This window comes from Carassius carassius, chromosome 6, assembly GCF_963082965.1.
Source record: "Carassius carassius chromosome 6, fCarCar2.1, whole genome shotgun sequence".
NCBI classification, from domain to species: Eukaryota; Metazoa; Chordata; class Actinopteri; order Cypriniformes; family Cyprinidae; genus Carassius; species Carassius carassius.
The window spans coordinates 2,721,872-2,747,817 of NC_081760.1; the positions used below are offsets into that span (position 1 = coordinate 2,721,872).

The following is a 25,946-nucleotide window of genomic DNA, read 5'->3' on the forward strand; positions in this document are numbered from 1 at the left end:
CACAATCACTGAACAAAACCATCATCCAGGTATTATCATATCCAGCGAAATACTTATTCACCTGAGGAACCATTAGCCCGGCAGCGAGTCGTGTCATTTACAGTGAGAAAATGAACACTAATTATACGTGTTTCACAGGTGCTTCGAGACTTCAGTTGTTCCTCAAATAGAGAAGTGCCTCTTATGATTTTGACAGAATCATTGAAACCCACACATGAATGGAGGAGAGTGTGAGTGTGTGTGTGTGCTCTCATTTAGTTATCTCTCGGAAACACTCCTGCATTTATTTGTCCCCCTTTTTCTGTGAAGCTGCACTCTCATGTCACACTCAAAGACACTTTTCTAGCAGAATGTAATACTCTGACACATATATTTACCCTTCGTGTATTTCAGAGTGATACGCATACTGTAAATTGATGCAAGCGACCCAAGTGCATATCCGGCTCATTCCATTTCCTGATCCTTTCCACTCTTCTGCTCCTTATCATTCCCTGACTGACTTTCCCTATCTATAACATGGATAAGATATTTATAATGTATAAAATATATTTAAAAAATCAGGAATTCTCTACTAAGACATGACAAAAACATTCAGATGAGAGAATTTCAAGGAAAAACAATCTAGCTGTGTGCTGGCACAAGATGGCATGATCGTTGGCATTCCTCATTGTCACACAGCCTGTTTTATTTAGTTATGAGCTGTTTGGAAGCCAAACACTGCAGCTGAACCGTTAGAGAGGATTTCTGCACAACCCACTGAACAAGTAAATTGACACGCAAGTAAACTACCCATCCCACTCGTGCACTTGTGGTGAACTTTAGTCTTTTGCTGCTTTTTGCTCTCGGAATTACACTTTGTATTAAAGGAATAGTGCACCCAGAAATGTAAATTTATTCACTCCCATCCAAGATGTATCCATAATTGTTGTTTTAATGATATGTGAGCTGACATTATCGAGTGTGTCACTTACTTACACTTACATTCACTGCGTGATGAAGCCTATTGGAATGCAGTTAAAATGTGCCTATAATTCAAGTTATAAAGGCAAAAAATATCCATGTATAGCCTAGGCTTTGTGTTGTATATTTATATGATTTAGGAATATCATACATGCAACAGTGCCGTTTTCCTGAGTATCAGTGCATGAGCGCAATCGCAAATAAGATTGATTTAATACGACAGTTCAAAAACTATACATTTTTATTGAGTGAATTACATATTAGACACAAAGTTGTCTGTTTTTTTTCTGTTTCACCATTGAAAACAAAACTGGAGCAGAGCACTTGTGCTTCCCAGAGCAACATTGCAGTGTTTTGTTTTTCAATTAATCTGATTTTGAACAAATCATTTGAGTAAATGATTCAATGATCCATTCATGAAGCACTTGTTTCAGTTCTGAAAGAATCATTTGTTTTGAACAAATTGCAATTGTTTTGATTCAATGGATCACTCATTAAGACAGGCACTTGCTTGCATTGCACTGGTGGTTTTAGTGTAAAAATTTATTTATCTATAAAAACACACTCAGCAAAATATTGTTTATCATTATCAAAAAAATCCCAAAACATATTGCGATATAATTTTTTTGTCAATATATCTCACCCCCCGAATATACAGCAACTTATTGTAGATGGTTGTATAGTCACTAGCTGTCTCTGTCTAGACTTTCTCTGTATTATTGTTAGGCTGTGTATTAGCATCACTGTCAGTTGGCAGTTTGAATATTAGAAATACAGCCGTGTGATGTGAAGAGCAGAGAGAGTGATAAACTACAGATCGTAAAGTGCCCCTGCTGGAAGTCACAAACAAACACAGTCTCTGTCTGAAAACAGAACCGCCAGCTAAATTAGCATTTGAGTCATGCGCTATACAGCTTAAACAGTTTAACTAATAGTTTTTTATGCAAATGCAGTTTGCATTCAAATGTGACTAAAATTTAATTTTATCAAGGATCTTTTGAAAACATGAGTTTTTTTTTTCGTAAAACTACTGATTGATTTATCCATATAACTATTATCTTTGTTGTTTATCTTTATATATAAAGAGGGCTTTATATTACAGTAAACTGGCGTTTAATGTGTAAGCTGAGAAATTTAATAAAACAAAAACAATACATCACAGTTTCTGTATCACATTGTTTGGTTTATGTCTGTGGCAATAATCATACACATTCTCCTAAAGCTCTCCTACAATGTGCTGTCTTTCATTTGTAGTTTTAGAGTCAAATTTACTTTTGTGACTCAATTCATTCAAATGATTCATATAAGTGAACTGAATAAAAAAGAAATGATTCACAGATGCAAACATCTGCTAATGGCTTGAAGCCTCTGGTGGTATGTTTTTATAGCAAAATATTTAATTTAAGTTCTGTTCATAATTTTTGTTTTTAACTCTAATATTTGTGTGTGTGTGTGTGTGTGTGTGTGTGTGTGTGTGTGTGTGTGTGTGTGTGTGTGTGTGTGTGTGTGTGTGTGTGTGTGTGTGTGTGTGTGCACATCAGTTTTTGCCTGCATTATGTGGTCCAAATGTCCCCACAAGGATAGTAAAACCTGAAATTAACTATACATTTTGGGGAGCAACCAACAGTACAAAGAAAACAGCTCAACAAATATATTAAATAATGTCTTAATTAAGATTTAAATATGCAGAAAGGATTATGTGATGTTTAGGAAATAGAAAATATCATTAACTCAGTATACAAAATAGATAGAAAGACTACACCATGATAGAAAAACAAATATGTGTATGCGTGTGAGCTTTATCTCTTAAAGGTCACCTGAAAGTGCCTTGAAATATACGCAGAATTATTCTATGTGGTGACGTACTTCAAACTGAAACAGGAAAAGAGGGCGAGGCTGCTCGATATGAAATAGCCAATAGCCAATAAATAGCCTTTTTAAAATAGCCAATAGCGTTTTGTTTATATCTGCTTTGGCCAGAGCCATTGAACTCTGTAAAGCTGCATTTGATAGCCACTGTCTAATTTATTAGCCACTAGATTCAATATGAAACTCTTAGTAAAATAAAATAGTGCTCATAATCATGCTGAGGCTGTGTAGTTGTAAAAGTTTTTAATATATGCACATATGATCCGCTCTGTGCGATCTTGTCTCTGGTCCGGAGCCAAAGTCCCGATTAGACTGTGTGCGCTGACGTGGTTTGCTTGAAACAACGTTAAACCAGACCTCATTTGCACCAATTGAAAGCATATTTACACTGTTTGAATTGTTCCCTATTACCTACAGTGTGCACTACGAGTCATTCACTGTACAGGAAATACTACGCTGTGAACAAGTGACCGATCTAACCCCGCTTCAGCGTCTTTCTATAGTGCAGGGGGCGGGGACTTCGGATTCTAGAGAGCATTTGATTGGTCAGAACATTTGATGAGAAGATGAAGTACGATGTGATGTCAAAAAATCGTTGAGCCGTTTTGGTGGAAGTGATGAACTGAATGCTTATATCTTCTAAATGCAAATGTTGTTGCTGTTTTGGCGCACACTACCTTGTAGATAACCAACCTTAAGACTAACATATTGATACTATTAATTTTGATTTCATGGGGACTTTAATGTCACAACGCAATTGAAGTAGCGACTTATCCTTTTTTTCATATTGTGACGTGCATCTGAGTGAAACAGATTATTGAAGTAAAATGTAGGACGGGTTCTTGGTTCAGTTCTTCGATTGTTGAATGGATGTACGTAGACAGGCTTAATGTGCAGATTAAAAAAATAAAATAAAATCAACATATGCATGGACGAATCATTCACAATAAGATCAACATGCATTTTATGCTGATACATTTTAATGCATTTTTTATACTTTTAATACATGTTCCTCTCAGAGCTCATAGTCAATAACAATCAACAAACATCCACACTCCTACATAACGACCAAGGTCAAGCAGTTAGCATGCGCTTGACTCCGGGTGCTGAGTTAAACAGACTAGTGTCTGTCAGCTCAGAGGGCAGAGACTGTGAGAGTCGAGCTGACAGAGAATTTTAATGGGCCACAAGCAGAAGTTTGATCATCTAGAGAAGACAGCTTTGATTTGCCTTTATTGGTTTGGGGGTTGGATTAAATCAGACACATGAGAGAACGTAGAATGGTTTGTGTGTGTGTGTGTGTGTGTGTGTGTGTGTGTGTGTGTGTGTGTGCACATTCTCTTGAGGGAAATTCCATGGATTACTGGATCCTCACGATAAGGAAGTTAAATCTGAGAATCAGATCAATCAACTCAGCTGTTCTTTAGATGTCTGTTATCTAGGCCTATATGATTTTAATTAGTTAGCCCAGAGAAATTGAAAAATTAAAAGTGATTTTTTTTTTTTTTGGAAAGATTTTGAGCTCTGTGTAACTCTGAAGATAAGTGTCAATGAGTGCACCAGCTATAAAAATGTATATGCATCTGTGTCTGGGAAATGGGATTTTTTGGTCATTTTGTCTACCCAAGCACTCAGCAGATAAATTAACTCCGTACTAATTGAGTAGTAAATGTAAGTCTATGTGTTCTAATCAGGCGTGACGCACAACAAGCTTTTTCTTTAGTGCAAAAAAGGTTTTGTGCCATAACCAGCTGCATTCATGAAAAGCAACAATCTATAGCACATATTATAATGATTTCAGCTTTGTAATCACTAAAATAAATAGATTTAAATGAGTACTTCAGTACTTGATTACTTGTGCATGTGTGTTTATGAAACATTCTAATATGCTTGTGTATGTGCATGATATTCAACTATAAGTATATTTATTTGTGTGTGTATTTCTCATTACAGGAGCATGGTATTCCAGTAGATCAGGGATATGCCGTGGCACCTCATCATTCTGGTGTGTATCCAGTGCATATTCAGCTTTATGAGGCTTGGAAGAAAGCATGGGGCATACGAGTGACCAGCACTGAGGAATACCCACACCTCAAACCTGCACGCCACCGCAAGGGATTCATTCATAACGACATCATGGTACGGTTCAACACATCTTTACACCATACAAAAATCTTTTGTCGTATATGACAAAAAAAAGTTTTTAAAGTTTTTGATGTGGAATAAAATGCATTTTTCCTGGGATCAGTATCGCAGGAAACAATACATCACGTACTTGAAAGACTAATATCACAGAATATTTATATTAGAAACTGTAATTGTTTAAAATTTAATAATTGATTTCGTCCAAATTGATTTTATACAAGATCCCTCCTCAATGCCTGATTAAAATCATAGTGTGTTATTATAATCTTTATTTCTGGCTAACCAAAATATATTTTCTTAACCCATTAGTGCCATGCAAGCAGGTTGAGCTGTCAATAACAAGCTTACTTAACATACACAAAATCAATTAATGTGGGCGGGCTGCATTTTATGCTTTGCAGGAGGTTGTATAGATTTGTAATCTGCCAGAGGTTGCTACGCAGGTAGTGTAGTGAAAATGCAGTGAGACTTGACTAAAAGAGACTGCCAAAATACAAGCAACAGCTAGCATAGCAAATTAATGAAACACACACACACACTCCAAAAGAATTAATGATGACACACTGGGACTGAGATGAAATAGCCCATAGTGCATTTACCACAGCCAAATCTGGTACAAACGCACAGATTTTGCATAGATGTCCCCAGCCGCAGCTTTGAATGAGTTTTTTAAATAGCTTTTTGCTGTCTCTGTCTCTCATTTCTGGTTAAAGGCCTCAATGATTATCTGAAGATTTCATTTAAAGGCATAGCTCACCCTGAAATGAAATTTCTGAAATAAATCATTTACTCACCTTTATGTAATGTAACCCATCTTAAGAAGAATGTTTAGGAATGATAACCGTTAAATTTTATTTCACTTTCAAAAATTATTATTGATATTTTTTAGATTAATATTTTATTTTGTGTTCCACAAAAGAAAGTTTTATAAGGGGTAAAAAAAATGTCTTCCTGTTTTCCAGTTCCTTTAATTAATTAAATTTATAAATAGAGCTTATTTTGAAATAACCCCTAATCATATATGACAATATGTCTTGAACTCATTAGATTTTTCTTACCCAATTGCCAAATTGATTTTGTTGAGGTCAAAGCATAAACCTAACTATATGTTGTTAGATTTATGCTTCCAATAAGAAAAAGCAATTTGCCAACTTTTAATCTTTTATGCAATTTTAGAGAATTGGATTGTTTTAAGCTGTTTAGATATTTTACTGAAAAAAAATACTGATTAAGAAAATTCGTTTTTGAAGTGCAACTCTCATGAAACAGCAGGAATAAATGCACTCTTTATTTGGTTTTATGAATACTTGTGCCTTGTTTGTGAAGTTCAGACGAACAAATTAGAGTACTCTCTTTTGTTAGAGCATCAACACACTACAACATGTCCCTTTTTGTTCTTTCTAGTGAATTAGAGAGCTGTCATATTCTCTCATTCACAATACAGAAGAACAAATGTTGGCAGGCCTAGTCAAGTCAGTTTTGTTTTTACATGCACTTTAGATGTCATCATCATCTCTTGCTTTTTAAGAGCGTTTTGGATCTAGCTAAAGACAGATGTTTTGCAGCAGGTGTTCGTGAGCCCAGATCTGTCATTTTATTTAGTGCATGCACCAAAACAGTTTTGGGTCAGTTGTTCGGACACCTGCGACCTAACTACTAGCATAACAGGTCTCAGATAAGAGATCCAGAGTGCTGAATTCTGATGAGTATGGATCCGTGGAGCTATGAAGCATGTCAGACTGTTACAGTTTGGTCTGGCTCCGCAATACAGAAAGTCAACATTGCCCCATAGAACTGACTGCTCCTTTCACAAACCACAATAATATACTGACAGGGCAAGTTACATTCAATGAGAAGAAAGAAGAGGGAAGGTGGGTGGAAATATGCATGAATAGAGTTTCATAAATTCTCCAGACATGCTGGTTAGACAGAAAGTTTAGTGTGTTTGCACTGGAATTGAATTTTAGGAGATGGAGGAGATTCAGATATTAAATCAAGACCAAATGCATGCAATACAATTGTTCTATGCCCGTCAAGTGTATGTAGTTTCAGCAAAGGCACGAGTTTAGTTGAACACGCGTGCCACACAATAAAACAGAGAGAGATGTTAAAGGGGGAAAGGCAATTAAGTTTAAGGTAGATGGAAAGATTGGAGAGGGCCACAAAGATCTGTACCAGTTCAATAAAGCAGTCCGAAAACAAGCACATGGGTGATGAAAGCTCTTTTATGAGTGCATTAGAGCCCAGTGTGTTTGTGGGTGTGTTAATGTAATAGATTTAGCTGTTTTAGCAGTTTGCTGGAGGAGTCTAGCTGACTCTCTGATTCACACACTGTTACAGTGTTGAGAAATTTACTCTGTTGGTCCTTATAAATGTACTAGCATCTCTCAACCTGCCCCTCTCTCTGTCCGTCATGCACAGAGCAAGTATGTCGGACATACACTTTACTGTTCAGAAGTGTGTGGTCGGTAAGATTTTCTGAAAAAAAAAAAATGAGGAAAAAAAAGTTGTTGTAAGTGCTCACAAAGGCTGCATTTAGTTGATCAAAATACAGTAAAAATAGAAATGTTGTCAAATATCATTACAAATTAAAATTTTCTTTTTTAATATATTTTAAAAAATTAATTTATTTCTGTGATGCAAAGCTGAACCTTCAGCATCATTACTCCAGTCTTCAGTGTCACATGATCCTTCAGAAAATAATTATAATATGCTGATTAGATTTCTTATGATTTTCAGTGTTAAGGCAGTTTCACTTTTCTTAAAAATATTACTGAACCCATACTGAATGGTAAATCAAATCAAATCAAATCAAAGTTTATTTATAAAGCACAGTAAAAACAACAATAGTTGACCACTGTGCTGTACAATGTCATACTAAAAAAAGGTATAAAATAATTAATATGCATATATACACATACACATGTACACATGCACAAATATACATACATGCGTATATACACACAGTACACACCTATACACAAAAACATGCATAACACATACATACATACATACATAAATATAATAAAGACCGCAATGCAAATCAGAACACTGATAAATGGTCTAAAAAGTCTAGGAACAGTTATATGCCTGAGAAAAAAGGTATGTTTTTAGCTTAGATTTAAATTCAGCTTCTGATGAAACTGATCTGAGGGAGACCGGGAGACTGTTCCACAACTTTGGCCCAACAACAGAAAAAGCCCGGTCACCTTGCAGCTTTAATCTAGATCATCAGTAATTTTTGTTCAGAGGATCTCAGAGATCTGACAGAGGTTTTTGGGTTCACAAGGTCGCAAAGATAAGTAGTGGCTAAACCATTCAAAGCTTTAAAAACAAAAAGTAAAATTTTAAAATCAATTCTGTAGTGGACCGGCAACCAGTGCAAGGAGCGCAGTACAGGGGTAATATGTTCGAACTTGCGAGTACCAGTCAAAAGTCTGGCAGCTGCGTTCTGAACCATCTGAAGTCGATTTATATTAGATTGACTAATTCCAACATAGAGAGAATTACAATAATCCAGCCGAGATGACACAAATGCATGGATCACTCTCTCAAACTCAGAAAAGGTTAAAAAACTCTTGGTTTTAGATAACAATCGTAGTTGGAAAAAACAAGATCTAACTACAGAGTTTATCTGTTTGTCAAATTTGAGTAAGGATTCAAAAATGACACCCACATTTTTTGTAGAGGGTCTTTCATAACAAACTAAGTCTCCCAAATCATAATTAAAAGTGCCTGAAGGCTCAAAAACCATAACCTCTGTTTTGCTCTCATTAAGGTGCAAAAAATTTGAAGAAAGCCAAGACTTAATATCAGCCAGACATGCAGCTAACGATCTCAAAGCTGTTTTGTCGTTGTGCTTCAGGGGCAAATAAATTTGGGTGTCATCAGCATAAAAATGAAATGACAGCTTGTGCTTGGTAAAAAATAGACCCCAAAGGAAGCATATATAATGAGAACAAAACAGGAGCCAAAATGGAGCCCTGAGGAACTCCAAACATCAGGGCGCAGCTGGATGAAGAAAAACCATCAAGACAAACAGAAAAAGTCCTATCTTCGAGATATGATTTGAACCAGTCCAGAGCGCGACCTTGAATACCCACATATTTTTCTAGGCGCGATATAAGAATTTTGTGGTCGACGGTATCGAAAGCAGCGCTTAAATCTAAAAGTAGAAGTATCATTGAGTCCCCTAAGTCTACAGTTAATAAAATAACATTTAAACTTTTAAAAGTGCAGACTCCGTACTATGATGCTTCCTGAAACCAGATTGAAATTTTTCAAATATATTGTTTGATTCTAAGAAGCTCTGTAATTGTACTAAAACAACCTTTTCTAAGGCTTTAGAAATGAAAGCCAAATTTGAGATCGGTCTATAACTTGATAAGACGGCCGGGTCGAGATTAGGTTTTTTAAGCAGTGGTTTAACAATTGCATGTTCAAAATATCTTGGAACGGTTGCTGTAAGAAGTGACTTATTTATTATAGCTAAAATACTTGGTCCAACAACATCAGACCTCAAGAAAAAACCGAGTGGGAACAATATCAAGAGGGCATGTAGAGGGTTTCAAATGCTTAATTATGTCTTGAAAGGAGCTTAAAGAGATTGTCTGGAATTCATTACAAATTGGAGTGCAGAGATGCGGGACAGATAGGTCATAATTTGAAGATACTATACTATGGTAGTGTATATACACTGAACAAAATTATAAATGTAACACTTTTGTTTTTGACCCCATTTTTCATGAGCTGTACTCAAAGATCCAAGACTTTTTCTATTTACACAAAAGGCCTATTTCTCTCAGATATAGTTCACAAATCTGTCTAAATCTGTGTTAGTGAACACTTCTCCTTTGCCGAGATAATCCATCCACATCACAGGTGTGGCACATCAAGATGCTGATTAGGCAGAATGATTATTGCACAGGTGTACCTTAGATTGGCCACAATAAAAGGCCACTCTAAAATGTGCAGTTTTATCACACAGCACAATGCTACAGATGTCACAAGTTTTGTGGGAGCGTGCAGTTGACATGCTGACTTCAGGAATGTCCACCAGAGATATTTATTTCTCTACCATAAGCCGTCTCCAAAGGCGTTTCAGAGAATTTGGCAGTTCATCCAACCGCAGACCACGTGTAACCACACCAGCCCAGGACCTCCACATCCAGCATCTTCACCTCCAAGATCATCTGTGACCAGCCACCTGGACAGCTGCTGCAACAATCAGTTTGCATAACCAAAGAATTTCTGCACAAACTGTCAGAAACCGTCTCAGGGAAGCTCATCTGCATGCACGTCGTCTTCTCGACCTGACTGTAGTTCGTCGTCGTAACTGACTTGAGTGGACAAATGCTCACATTCGATGGCGTCGATGAATCCTGGTTTTAACTGTACAGGGCAGATGACAGACCGTGTGTATGGCATCATGTGGATGAGCGGTTTGCTGATGTCAACGTTGTGGATCGAGTGGCCCATGGTGGCACTGGGGTTATGGTTTGGGCAGGCATATGTTATGGACAACGAACACAGGTGCATTTTATTGATAGCATTTTGAATGCACAGAGATACCGTGACGAGATACTGAGGCACATTGTTGTGCCATTCATCCACGATCATCACCTCATGTTGCAGCATGATAATGCACAGTCCCATGTTGCAAGGATCTGTACACAATTCCAGGAAGCTGAAAACATCCCAGTTCTTGCATGGCCAGTTCTTGCATGACTCACCGGACATGTCACCCATTGAGCATGTTTGGGATGCTCTGGATCGGTGTATATGCCAGCGTGTTCCAGTTCCTGCCAATATCCAGCATCTTCACACAGAATGTTGGTCACACCAGATACTGAGTGGTTTTCGGACTCCCTAATACAGTAAAACTTCACATTTCAGAGTGGCCTTTTATTGTGGCCAATCTAAGGTACACCTGTGCAATAATCATTCTGTCTAATCAGCATCTTGATGTGCCACACCTGTGATGTGGATGGATTATCTCGGCAAAGGAGAAGTGCTCACTAACACAGATTTAGACAGATTTGTCAACAATATTTGACAGAAATAGGCCTTTTGTGTTGATAGAAAAAGTCTTGGATCTTTGAGTTCAGCTCATGATAAATGGGGGCAAAAAAATGGGTTGAGATATTAAAGGAAATGTTAATTAAAAATGAAACCATTGTTGTTTAGTCACGTTCATGTTCCAAGCCAAATATATTTTCTTTCTTCATCAAAATACAGGAGGAATTCTGAAGAATGTATTGTCTGTCTTGAATGAATGTCGGTCTTTTCTACAATTATACTGAATGGCAACTGGCAACTTTCAAAGCCTCAAAAAGTCTAGTTTCCAATCTGTTCATCACACAAAACTATTTTATAACTTTTCTTTTTACAATATAAAACACAAGGAATTTCATAGACTACTTTTATGATATTTGTGTGGCATTATATTGAAACCCAAAAGCCTCAGTCCACATTTGTTGTAATTACATTGAAAAGAGTGGCTGTTTTGTCAAAATACATGTATATAATGTGTTTTACTGTGACTGGATGAGTATGCTAGAGAAAAGGAGACAGCAGTTTTTGTGTTGTTGTCAAGCAGTAATTTTGTCACATTGAGTCACAGTATATTTTTTATTCTCTTTCTCTTTTATTCTTATCTGTCTTTGCCTGTTTGCCACATATTTTATTGAAGCATTCAGCTTTTTCCCACTGAGACATGATCCTGTTTTCTTTGACTGATTTAGACAGAAAGCGAATGGATGAATATATATGAAGTTGTCTCCACACAACGCCAGAATACATATACATTGATATGAGACCTAATAAAATGTCACGTGTAGAACTGAAACTGCCAGTATTACATGATGAACGACAGAGAGGTTTATCAATCCACCATTAGAAGATTCATAATGAGGTTTCATTAGCAAATACTCAGTTTGGTTTGCACCGAATTGACTGCAAATCTTTGTTGTCCTAAACTGTGTGTGTGTGTGTGTATGTGTGTGTGTGTGTGTGTGTGTGTGTGTGTGTGTGTGTGTGTGTGTGTGAGCAGGTGCTGCCCCGTCAGACATGCGGCTTATTCACACACACCATCTTCTATAAAGAGTATCCAGGAGGCCCTAAAGAACTGGACAAAAGCATACGAGGAGGAGAGCTGTTTCTGACCGTCCTGCTCAACCCTGTGAGTGTAAATCACACAGACGCTCACACACTGCTACTCCCTGTCGTCTCTGCTCATTTCATTCTATCAGCCTGTTGTATTGTTTTTCTCTGTCTTATTCTGTCCTCATGCCCCCCTCCTCTCTCTCTCAAGATTTCCATGTTAGTGTTGCTTATAGATTTGTTCTCCCAGCATGAATCACTGTTCTTATGCTGAAACTCTGCTCTGCTTGAATCAGCAGCGAAATGAAAAACAAGAGCGTGTGTATGTACAGTCGTGTATGTGTGCTGTGTGTTTCTACATTAATTCAGTGCTCCTCAACTAGTGGGTTGCGGCCCCAAATTGAGTCACAGGACTATCCTGATAGGGTCATGAACTGCAGGAAATAAAATATAATGCATAAAACAATACATAGAGGTTATGAAATTTTAAAAGGGAAAAATTTTCCCATGTATTTTGCTATGGATGTCAAAGGTTGTGCATCCAATTTTGGCCCAAATCGGCGTGTTGCTGTGTTAAGACCATTGTAGTCTATTACAAGTCATTTTTGTAAAAGAAATAAAGCTGAAATCAAATAAAAAGAAATGGCAAATTTAAATGAAATTTAGTAAAGTTGTAACTAACTGAAATATTTCTTAAGGGATAGTTTACCCAAAAATGACAGTTTGCTGTTAATTTACTCACCCTCGGGTTATCCATGATGTAGTTGACTTAATTTCTTGAGTAGAACAGTAAAGAAGATTTTTAGCTCAAATCGTGCTCCTTGGTGATTCAAAATTAATACACATGGCCTCTGCAGATATAATGAGGTCTTATGAAGTGAAATAATCGGTCTGTGCAAGAAACTGAACATTATTTACAACATTACTACAACTACCTGTAATCCAGAGCCTCAGGCAATTAATTTTAACCAATTAATTTTGGTGGACTTGAACCAGTTCACCAAATCAGACTAAACCATCTGTTGATGAAAATGATTTTATTCTCTTTATATGCTTTAGACATCCACTAATCACATTATTATTGGGTGCTTTATTAATATATATGTATATGTTATGTGATTGCATGATTACGTAAGCAAACTAGTGAATTGAAACAAAGAACCAGTTCGCGGTTTTGCCAGAGGCTCTGGATTACAGGTAATAATGTTATAAATAATGTTCAGTTTCTTGCAAAGACCGATTGTTTCACTTCATAAGAACTCAATATATCGTCAGGAGCCACTGGAATTAATTTTGTGTTGCCTGATATGCTTTTTTGACTCTCAAAGTAGCTGATGAATTGCATCTTATGAATCACCAAGGACCATGATTTCTACTGTTCTACTCAAGAATACAGTCAACTACATCATGGATGACCTCAAGGTGACTAAATTAATAGCAAATTTTCATTTTTGGGTGTACTGTTCCTCTAAAGTTTGCAAATACTAAAACTGAAAAACAAAAAAGAAAAAAGAAAATCTAAATGGAAATATGTATAAACAGTACTTTATAAATACTGCTAAAATAGCACTGGTTGACTTGCTACCGGATGGCTAATGTAAAATCCTGAAGAACTACTGTAGAGCATTAATGGATACTGTAGATGGGCTGATGAATAGATGCTGTATGTATTGTGGACTGCTCGCATTAACATCCTGTGCATTCTTCATGGGTATAAGGTATGAAAATTTGATGTTTAAAGAGTCTCTGTGTGTTTGTTTGTGTGAAAAAAGCATCAGAGTGAACCTTCTCCTGTGGCTAAAGGCCATTACTGACTGTTGACTCATTCCCATGGTACAGCACGGACCTGAAAAACAAGCAGAATGTAATCAGAGATTGTGTGTGTTCTCATGTTCGCACAGATCCTGATCATCTGTAATGCCAGCAATAACAAACAACCAACAGAGACAGACAGGGGTGGGGGGGGGGTGGGGGTGTCTGGGGTTGAAATGAACATAAGGAGATACAGAGGTGTGAAGATATAGTATATTGTAGGCAGTGTGTGTGGGATGAGATTGTTCCCTTCACACTTACCTTGCCAAAGCCAACTATGTGTGATGCTGTGTTAATAGTGTGTTAACTGTTTGGCTGAATAAAAGAAGAACCGATGAGAAAGAGATATTGACAATCATTTATATTCTTTGTATAGTGGATGTTATTTAATTGTTTTTAATTAATATTTTATATTAATTATATTAATATATTTGATTATTATTATAATATATATATATATATATATTATTATTATTATTATTATTATTATGCACATTACCAGTAACATGATCACACATCTGTTTTTCTACATCAAACTCAAAGTCATCACATACATACATTAATCTGACCGTAGGCTCTCTGATTTATTTATCACAGCCACATTCTTCTGTGTTAAAATGAATCACTGTTAACACGAAGACACATCACTACTTATTAATGACATTCCTCTCTTCTCTTCTCTTCTCTTCTCTTCTCTTCTCTTCTCTTCTCTTCTCTTCTCTTCTCTTCTCTTCTCTTCTCTTCTCTTCTCTTCTCGCATCGATTAAACATTTTATGGCAGTGATAAAAATGTTATTAAATAGAAAAAAAACATTGGTACAACAATGATGGAAAAAGAAAAAAATTCCACCAGACTCTCTTGTGTTCTCTTTGTCTTCCTATCCAGAGGGCTTTAAAGGAAACTCATTTATCTGCCCATTCATTATTGAGGTCCTGAAACGAGGCATGTGTGTGTGTGGTGTGCTTGAGAGCATGAGGTTAACAGAGCATAAGATCGGTTACAGTGGGGAGAACACAGTGTTTTTGACACTCCATTTTACCTCATTTATGCCCTTCCCCGAAAACAGGACAGTATACATGGGGCATCTGTTATAGGGATATCTTATACAAAAATGTACATTCTGCCATTACTTGCTCAACATTATGTTGTATCAAACCCATATCTGTTTCTATATATATATATATATATATATATATATATAACCCAATGAAAAATGAGTAAAAGACCTACGTTTATGTCATTATATACTCTTATATCATCATTTTCCCATTAGCCATAGCTCTCAGATTAAATATACTCATTTTGGGCCCTATTTTAACGATCTAAATGCAAAGTGTAAAGCGCACGGCGCAGGTGAACTCAGGGCGTGTCCAAATCCACTTTTGCTATTTTAACGATGGAAAAACGTTTGGCGCGCCTGGGCGCATGGTCTAAACGGGTTGTCCCTTTTCTCTTAATGAGTAATGGGTGTTTTTTGGGTGTAACGTGCAATAAACCAATCAGAGTCTCATCTTCCATTCCCTTTAAGAGTCAGTTGCGCTTGTGCCATGACGGATTTGCTATTTACACGGCGGAATTTGGCAAGTGCAAAGACAGAACGCATCTCTGAGATGAAACGGAGCTGCTCGTGTGCAAGCAAATAGGTAGCCTAATTCTGATACATGCAATGACTATCCATTAAGACATGTAGGCATTTATGTATATACAACCCGAATTCCGGAAAAGTTGGGACGTTTTTAAATTTTAATAAAATGAAAACTAAAAGACTTTCAAATCACATGAGCCAATATTTTATTCACAATAGAACATAGATAACATAGCAAATGTTTAAACTGAGAAAGTTTACAATTTTATGCACAAAATGAGCTCATTTCAATTTTGATTTCTGCTACAGGTCTCAAAATAGTTGGGACGGGGCATGTTTACCATGGTGTAGCATCTCCTTTTCTTTTCAAAACAGTTTGAAGACGTCTGGGCATTGAGGCTATGAGTTGCTGGAGTTTTGCTGTTGGAATTTGGTCCCATTCTTGCCTTATATAGATTTCCAGCTGCTGAAGAGTTCGTGGTCGTCTTTGACGTATTTTTCGTTTAATGATGCGCCAAATGTTCTCTATAGGTGAAAGATCTGGACTGCAGGCAGGCCAGGTTAGCACCCGGACTCTTCTACGACGAAGCCATGCTGTTGTTATAGCTGCAGTATGTGGTTTTGCATTGTCCTGCTGAAATAAACAAGGCCTTCCCTGAAATAGACGTTGTTTGGAGGGAAGCATATGTTGCTCTAAAACCTTTATATGCCTTTCAGCATTCACAGAGCCTTCCAAAACATGCAAGCTGCCCATACCGTATGCACTTATGCACCCCCATACCATCAGAGATGCTGGCTTTTGAACTGAACGCTGATAACATGCTGGAAGGTCTCCCTCCTCTTTAGCCCGGAGGACACGGCATCCGTGATTTCCAACAAGAATGTCAAATTTGGACTCGTCTGACCATAAAACACTATTCCACTTTGAAATAGTCCATTTTAAATGAGCCTTGGCCCACAGGACACGACGGCGCTTCTGGACCATGTTCACATATGGCTTCCTTTTTGCATGATAGAGCTTTAGTTGGCATCTGCTGATGGCACGGCGGATTGTGTTTACCGACAGTGGTTTCTGAAAGTATTCCTGGGCCCATTTAGTAATGTCATTGACACAATCATGCCGATGAGTGATGCAGTGTCGTCTGAGAGCCCGAAGACCACGGGCATCCAATAAAGGTCTCCGGCCTTGTCCCTTACGCACAGAGATTTCTCCAGTTTCTCTGAATCTTTTGATGATGTTATGCACTGTAGATGATGAGATTTGCAAAGCCTTTGCAATTTGACGTTGAGGAACATTGTTTTTAAAGTTTTCCACAATTTTTTTACGCAGTCTTTCACAGATTGGAGAGCCTCTGCCCATCTTTACTTCTGAGAGACTCTGCTTCTCTAAGACAAAGCTTTTATAGCTAATCATGTTACAGACCTGATATCAATTAACTTAATTAATCACTAGATGTTCTCCCAGCTGAATCTTTTCAAAACTGCTTGCTTTTTTAGCCATTTGTTGCCCCCGTGCCAACTTTTTTGAGACCTGTAGCAGGCATTAAATTTTAAATGATCTAATTAAGTGGATAAAAGTGTAAAATGTCTCAGTTTAAACATTTGCTATGTTATCTATGTTCTATTGTGAATAAAATATTGGCTCATGTTATTTGAAATTCCTTTAGTTTTCATTTTATTACAATTTAAAAAACGTCCCAACTTTTCCGGAATTCGGGTTGTATATATCTATATTTAATAAGCATACAAAAAAATCGTATGCATTGCAATCCTTTAATTTTTAATATTTGACATGTTTGTGTGCTGCTGTGAGTCCCTGTGTTTAATAAGCAGCGTGTACGTTCTTTAAATAACAAAGAAAAAACATTGCTCCAGACTTTAGACCAGGTTTGAGTTGGTCTTTGGCGCAGTCTATTTTCAGCTCCTTAAAATAGCAATGCACCATCAATGCGCCTGAACACGCCTCTTTTTTAGACCAGCACGCCCATGGGCGCACAAATGAGCGCAAATGCATTTGCTAATTAAATGATGTGGCGCTGGATGGGAAAATGCGAATGGCACCGGACTGAAACTAGCAAACACACTTGCGCTGCGCCTTGCGTTGCATTTCGCCGGGTGTATTATAGGGCCCATGGTCTCTCAAGCTTTTATTTTGGCCAAAGGGCTGCTGGGTGAACTTTAAAGGTGTGCTGTATTAGATTTTTTTTTGACTGTACCAAAGCATAAAAATACCATAATGTTCACATACTTGTTTCTCTGAAGAACAATGCTTCAGCCAGTGGTTCTACTGTGAAATGCTCATTCTGTGACTGAATGTCTGTTTTTGTTCTGGTCTGTGTGATTCCACCCACTGCCAGTTTAACTAATAGTATTTCAACACCCCGGGTTGCCAGTTGGTGGAAAACTCAACCTATTGCAGCCATTGATGCCAGCAAACGAACTGGGTCAGAGGTCGCAGATTCTAGCTGACCTATAAAGTTTTTGTCACCAATCTAAAAATCTCTGTGAGCAGAAGAATATTAAAACAGATAAATCACCTCAGTGTAAGGCTCATTGCCTAACATCTTTGGTTTTGCTCATTCCTTCATGCATCTGGCAACCTGTGAGTGTCGAGTCTGAGGAGGTGAAGAAACAACTCTCTCCAATATTTTTAATTTGGACTGCAGTACATACTGCAGCTTTAAGCTTTATGTTTCTGTGACAACAGGTTTACAAACACTTTTCCTTAGAAATCTAGTGAAATGTTGTAATCGTCTATCCACAAATATCTTGGCAATTATGTGAATGAAAATAAAGTCATTTTGGGGTGAATTGTTCCTTGAAAAGCAACACAACAAATTATTTAACATCATGTGTGTTGATGTCAACTTTCCATTATCCTGATAATGCATGGTCAAAAAACATGCAGCACTGAGAGAGAGAGACTATACACATAACTAAGCAGTTTGTACAGGAAATAGAAGGGTGTCAAATCAGAGAAAAAGAGAGAGGGGGTATGTGTTTGTAAGAGAGAGAGCTTAAAGAACAAAAAGAGAGAGAGGAATGATGCTTGAGGACAAAATTTTCCAGCTGGACTCTCTTGTTAAATGAGCCGATGGGGTGTGTGTGTGTGTGTGTGTGTGTGTGATTCTGAGTCTTATTAAGCTACACTATCTCAGGGAAAGCTAGTAATACATACACCTAAATGGTTGTTCAGCACCACTTTTTTTTAAATCTTTATTAAAAAAAAAATGTCAATACATTTAGCACTGAGAGGAATAGACATCAGAATATACAAACATGCCCTTCTTGTGTTGCTGAATTGTCCAGTATTTATGCATGAAATGCAAAATCATTTTTAAACCTTTTTGATCATAAATAAAATGGAAAAGCATGATAAAACTCCAAGTTTTGTGAAAAACCTATATGATAGCTTTTATTAGGGAGGTCACAAATGAAGTGAATGTCAGATTTTTCGAATGAAACTGGTTGATCTACTTCACAGAGTCTCAATCATTCCTTCATAAACCAGACTGAGCAGTGATCTGGTTGCAGAAGTTAACAGTTTTGCATCAACTATTCCTTTAATACTGTATTCTGTCAGAAGAAGTGTGTGTGTGTTTTTGTGTGTGTGTGTGTTAATGCCATTGTCAGGCCAAGTCATTATAAGTACATGTGACAATCGTGTAGCACCAGTCTGAACAAGTAGGTCAAGATTAATACTATACAGAACAGAAAAAGAGATCAGGTTGGATTTTGCAGGTGTGCTGCATATGGAGAAATAGAATAGAATAGAATAGAATAGAATCGAATATAGTATAATAATTGTAGGTTTTCTGTTCAAATTCATTGTTGTTTATAGAGCAATGGAGAAAAGTCAACCTTTTCTTGCTCTTACATTGTGTTTGTGTTTGTTTGTTAGTTGTCAGCATGAATTTGGCAAATATACAGTAATTTTCCTCCTATAAGAAGTTGGAATAAAATGATTAATATAATAAGAGTTATATTAATATATTATAATGTAATAATTATAATAATATTTGTTGTATACATATATATATATATATATATATATATATATATATATATAAGAAAAAAAAGTACACAATGACTATAGTGACAGTAACCTCTCGTTATTATGCCCCTTGTGTGAACATCACATCCTAATTTAAGTAACCTTACAGAAACATCAGCCTGTAATGCTCATAGTCACAGTGAAAGGTGAGCAGTGGTAATTGGAGTCTCTCATCCTTGTGTGTGTGTGTGTGTGTGTGTGTGTGTGTGTGTGTGTGTGTGTGTGTGTGTGTGTGTGTGTGTGTGTGTGTGTGTCTGTGTGTGTGTGTGTGTGTCTGTGTGTGTGTGTGTGTCTGTCTGTGTGTGTGTGTGTGTGTGTGTGTGTGTGTGTGTGTGTGTGTGTGTTTGCTGGTTAAATTTTCATGACTTTTCTAGGCTAGTGATTTATAATTCTGTCAGGTCCCGAACCTCTTCCAGAAGGAACATCTGTTTGGAACCCTTTAGATCCTCTCACTGTGTGTGTGTGTGTGTGTGTGTGTGTGTGTTTGTGTGCATGTTCAATAGGTTGTCCAAATGTAGCTGTTAAAATGGTGGCTTGTGCTGGCATTAAGACAAGCAGGATGCTTTTGGACCTGAGATCCTTTAAGGATGCTTTTTTTTTTTTTTTTTCGCTCACTCTCGTTTCTTCTTGTTGCTTGCTCTCTTTCTTTGCCCTGGCTGCTAACGCTAGGTAAAATGAATCATATATGGCTGTGTGTGTGTGTAGGGGTTGCTCCTTTTGGTGTCTATTTCACAGAGCTTATGTGTGTCTTTGTTATTAACCGCTGAAAGCGCAACATAAATCATATCTTGATCAGTCTGTTTGAGGTACAGCAGAACTTGCTCAGTGGTCAGATTGATGTTGTACATACGGGAAAAGCCTGTGTTCTTATGTGTGTGGAGCGAAGGCGAACATTCACCACAATCCCACCAAAATACTTTATAATGCATGACATCTTTTTAATATCACGGGTCCCATTCATTTTCCCTTGAGGGTTAAATTGAATTCAGCAGCTGCGAGTGTGTATGCGAGAGTGTGTGTTACACCGGTCCGGCATAAAGCATGCCTGTGTGACAGAAGCTGCTAAACTTGTCTCATTATCCCATAAATATTCCCCGCCCTGCTCACGGTCACCTAGCATCCCATCCATCAATCAAAGCCTGCTGCCATTGCCGTGCCGCCAGCATATCCACAGCAACCTTCTGAGGGAGCAGCACTTAGGCCCTGATACAGAGTCCATTACACGCTCCAACCAGATCCTGGCTGATTATAAAACACTTTCAGCTTACAGGAGACAGTGTGTTCTAATGGATCGTGGTCTTTTCTTTTACCTTAAATCTAATAAAACTGATATATAATACAGCAGATCTCATTTTAGGATAAATGTACGAGTTATGTGGAAAATAAATTGATGTCAGTGGGTGAAGTTCTGTGTGGATGCTTAGTTGGCTGTAAAGTTTGTGACAGACTTCTGCTGGATTTTGCTGCTTCATGTCTCTGTGTTTATTAAAGATTATTGGTTTAAACATCACATTTTATTATTATATATCATGTATATATAATATTTATATTATTGTTAATAATAGGGTGGCCTAAGGGTCTCTATCTCATACTACTCAATGCACCAGGACAAGTGTTGTTTCTCCCATAAAAACTTTGTCCTGTGTCGGGTGTATTTTAGCGTCAGCTCTGCCTGGCATTGCTGGGAGTGTCTGTTTTAAACTAGGCCACATATTCCCTCTCCTCTCGAAATGCAACCTACTAAACCAGTCAAGCATATTAGAGACCCAATAAAACTTCTTCACTCTTCCTTTTTCTCTGTCTTTCCCTCCTCGCTCCTCTCATCTTTTTTCTTCTCTCAGCAGACCCTTGTTAATTGTATTGATTCTAATCTCCGCAGACACTGTCCGCGAGTGACCTTACTCTAGTGGATTACATCAGAATTACAGCTCCCCTCCACATCAAGTGGATGCATCCGCTGGGCTTACCTCATTTGAAAGGCCGCTGATCGGCTTGCAGTAATTGAATGTGCCCCAGGGGTGCTCTGAAACACCCAATAAAGGGCCCGACGCAGGAAATCAGCACACCCTAGTGCAGCGTATAGGGTTGCTATGCAACATTTAGCCTTTATCAGACACTGCCACCAAACCAAATGATCAACATTACTGCAACATCTGCTGGGCCGTTTAAAACACATTTGACAAATAAAATCATGCACAAATGTGGGTCGGTTTGTAATTAATAATGCTCATATGAGAAATGGATGTTAGTATAATAAAGGAGCAAAGGTTTAAAACTTGAGCATTAATGTACACAATACTGCTACCTACAGGAAACACTGGGGTGTTACAACTAAGGTCATCACATTCACTTATTTCACTGTGGGTTTTTATGTTAGCACGTATGTTATAGTAGCAAAGGCTGCTGTTTACTTCTGACATGTACTTACTTATGAATGAATGAAAACTGTTTCTCTGTTTCTCTGTAGATCAGTATATTTATGACTCATCTTTCCAACTATGGGAACGACCGCTTGGGATTGTATACGTTCACTAATCTGGCTAACTTCCTGAAATGCTGGACCAACCTGAAGCTGCACACACTTCCTCCCCTGCAGCTCGCGCACAAGTACTTCACACTCTTCCCAGAGCAGAGAAATCCACTATGGCAGGTCAGCTATGATAGAGATACAGACATTTATCTTATTTTAATTTACTTTCATGTTTAATCAGATTAGCAGCTTTTTTAAATAAATGTATACTCTTATTCAACAAAAATGTGTTAAACTGGCTAAAAGTGACAATAAAAACTTTATTTAAATATATATATATATATATATATATATATATATATATATATATATATATATATAAATGTAATCTTTCTATTCATCAAACAATCATCCTATCATGGTTCGCACAAAAACTTTAGCTAGCACAGCTGTTTTCAACATTTATAATCTTATATATTTATAAGTGTTTTCTAAGCACCAAATCAGCATATTAGAATGATTTCTGAAGGATAATGTGACACTGAAGACTGGAGTCATGATGCTGGAAATTCAGCTTAACCATTAATAAATAATTTTTTTTATCAATTTACAGTAAATCACTTAAACTGTCATTTATTTCAAAATCATTTAAAAAGTCTTATGAATCCCATTTGTCTTGTTAGTTTTTTGGTTTGTTTGTTTGTTTGTTTTTGTTTTCTGTAACTATGGTTGTACATAGATATACTTCATTTATCTCAAGTGGATGCTGACCAATGAAAAGCCACCAGAAAATGAAAAGATGTACTTTACAACTGGGACAACACTTGGATTTATGTGCATATGTGCAATATGTAGCATATTTTTGTTTGGTTGCTACAATTGTTTTATTTTGAAAAGATTTACATCTTAGCCTAATACAGTTTAACAGTTACTGAACTAAAAAAAAAAAGATTTCTGATTGTTCTGTTTTCAAAAGAAATTTTGTGCATCATGTGCAAATTGATGACATGTAGACATCAGCAGTAACAATTGCAGACATACTGTCCGTCCTGAAAAACAGATCCTATATCCGAATAGGGCTCTAGAATATCTATTAATATCTGTCATATGAAATCTGAAGATGATCTCAATGATTATCCATATACTGTAGGCATCGAGATGCAGACCATGTCAAGTCCTCTGTCTCCATGCTTCATTTATTGATGCCTGATCTCCTTTATGATGTTGTTCTTCAGAACCCATGTGATGATAAAAGGCATAAGGACATCTGGTCCAAAGAGAAGACCTGCGACAGGCTGCCCAAGTTCATGGTGGTCGGGCCTCAGAAAACAGGTAATGTTTCTTTCGTCTTTCCTTTTAAAGGGCTTCAAAATCGTGAATATGTGCGTGTGAATCTCCTCACTTCTCTGTTCCCCTTGATCCTGCTTCATATCTTACCTTGCTGCTGGAAATGATGAAAGTGCAACTACGGGCATCAGCTCTAGAGGAGAACAATACAGACACGTCTCCAGAGGGCTAGCGGGGTAGAACAAGGGAAGAGACAGAGCGCTGTTTTGGGGCTGTAAGATTTTGATTGGTGTCAAGACACTGTCTTGTTAAACACTTCTCCTCTCTGGACTTGTCTTCTTCTTCCCTGCTGTATCGCAAACTCGCAACACACACACACACACACACAAAAATCCATAAGGTAAATGGTGTATTGATCCCATGTCTCTTAGTTTCTCTGTCTGTGGGCTGAATCTCCAGGCCTCGAATATTTCTCTTCAGCGCTATCAGCTCCACATATAATTTCATCATTAGCACGGGAAGGGCTCGTTAATTTACTTCCCCTCCTTCTTCCTTTCTCTCCTGCCCTCCTCCCTTTTCTCTTCATCTCTTTCTCTCTCTCTCTTGCCAGGCACAACGGCGCTCTACCTCTTCCTGATCATGCATCCCTTCATCTCCAGCAACTTTCCAAGTGTGAAAACATTCGAGGAAGTTCAGTTTTTCAACACCAACAACTACCACAAAGGCATCGACTGGTGAGTGTAAAGTGTGCACTCGTGCACCAGACATGTGTTTCACTTTCTTTTGGAGGAATACACAACGGTTGTAATGTCACATGAGTGATTAAGACATTAAGTAGGTTATGCACAAATAATTAAACATGATCTTCCACTGTTTTGGAAAATATTCTATGCCATGTATAGATCTGGAGAACAGTAGAATATGGTTTCTTTTCCAAGCCAAAATGTAGTCACATGTTATTTCAAGGTCCAGTTTTAACTATTAACCGTTAGCTATGACTTTTGCCTCAGTAAACTCCTAATTTGCTGCTTATTAATAGTTAGCAAGGTAGTTGTTAAGTTTAGTTATGGGGTTGGATTAAGGGATCTAGAATACGGTCATGCAGGATAAAGCATTAATATGTGCTTTGTAAGAGCTAATAAACAATATGCATGCTAATATAAGCAACTAGTTAATCATGAAAATTGGTCCTTGAAATAGTGTTACCCAAAATGTAATTATAATGAATATTATTTTAAATAGAATTGTATAAAAAAAATCATTTAAATAACTATTCCTGATATCTATTCTTACTTAAATTCATAAGTTCTTCTTACACAGGGGAGCAATTCTACTCACTGAAAAATTCAAGTGCTTAAATATGTTTGTGGCGTATTTGAAAATGTAATTTCTTCTTCTGCTACTGTCCATTTTAGGGGTTTTGTAGATCAGTGGATTAATGTATGGATCCACCGTATAAATTGTTAAATCTTAAAATCTAGTATTAACGTCTTGTGGCAAATGGCTTATTACAAGGGGTTCATAAATTATAAATATTTTGAATTGTTTTTGTGGGCCAAATTGAAGTCATATACTGCTTTTTTACTTTAATTAATATGTAAGATGTGTAGACTGACATGTACAAAGCCCACTATGAATAAGTCTCCATGACTTACTAATTCATGGCTACATTTGATTTATTTGATCCCCAATTTTAGGTAAATTCGTGGCTACATTGTGCTAGTTTGTTCCCTTGAGGAACAAATCAGTGCAACATGGCCATGATTTATGTAAAACTAAGGGAAACATTAATAAATTCTTAATTTGTGGCACAAGGTGTAATGTACTTGGTGGTTAAACAAGATTTTCCTTTTTCTTTATCTTGGACAGTATTATTTGTCATTGACCTAGATATATTCCTGCCGCAAGCACTTTTCATAAATTGGTGAGGAAAAAATCTTCCATGGCAAAATCCCCCACTGTAAATGGCACCTACTGTAGGCATGTGTGTGTGTGTGTGTGTGTGTGTGTGTGTGTGTGTGTGTGTGTGTGTGTGTGTGTGTGTGTGTGTGTGTGCATTTGTCTTGTGTGAGTTTTCTCTGACTCAATATACATCTCTTCTCAAAGGTACATGGAGTTTTTTCCTGTACCCTCTAATGTCAGCACAGATTTCCTGTTTGAGAAGAGTGCAAACTACTTTTCTTCAGAGGAGACGCCCAAACGAGCTGCCGCTCTCTTGCCTAAAGCCAAAATCCTTACTCTGCTGATCAACCCTTCAGACAGGGCATACAGCTGGTATCAGGTATGACTCTGACCAATCACAAAGCACAGACTAGTAGAACTGCTCAGTCAGAGTTGTGTGGATGTGTGAAAGATAACGCTGTACAGCACAACAGTCAATGCCACTGACCATGTTTACGTTTTCCAGTTTTTTCCAGTATTAATTAGGATCAAATTTTTTGATTATGTACAAGTTTTTTTAGCTAGGCCGCTTGAAATAAATTCATCAAGTGTGATTAAAATATCAAAAGTGACAAAACAAAAATCTATTTCAAATAAACGCTGTTCTTTTGAACTTTCTAATGATCAAAGAATCCTGACAAAAAAAACACTATCACTGTTTCCACAAAAATATGAAGCAACATACAACATTACTTGAACATCATATCAGCATATAAGTATG

General features: G+C 37.3%; 1 protein-coding gene across 1 annotated transcript in view; it reads left to right on the forward strand.

The window, feature by feature from the left end:
• The window catches only part of LOC132142214 (bifunctional heparan sulfate N-deacetylase/N-sulfotransferase 4-like), a 55,469-nt gene that overhangs the window by 19,227 nt on the left and 10,296 nt on the right, over positions 1 to 25,946 (forward strand). The window contains exons 5-10 of the mRNA XM_059551898.1: positions 4,783 to 4,968; positions 12,026 to 12,154; positions 21,995 to 22,177; positions 23,233 to 23,329; positions 23,895 to 24,018; positions 25,391 to 25,565. Coding sequence (XP_059407881.1) covers positions 4,783 to 4,968; positions 12,026 to 12,154; positions 21,995 to 22,177; positions 23,233 to 23,329; positions 23,895 to 24,018; positions 25,391 to 25,565 — 894 coding nt within the window. The remainder of the gene's footprint in view (positions 1 to 4,782; positions 4,969 to 12,025; positions 12,155 to 21,994; positions 22,178 to 23,232; positions 23,330 to 23,894; positions 24,019 to 25,390; positions 25,566 to 25,946) is intronic.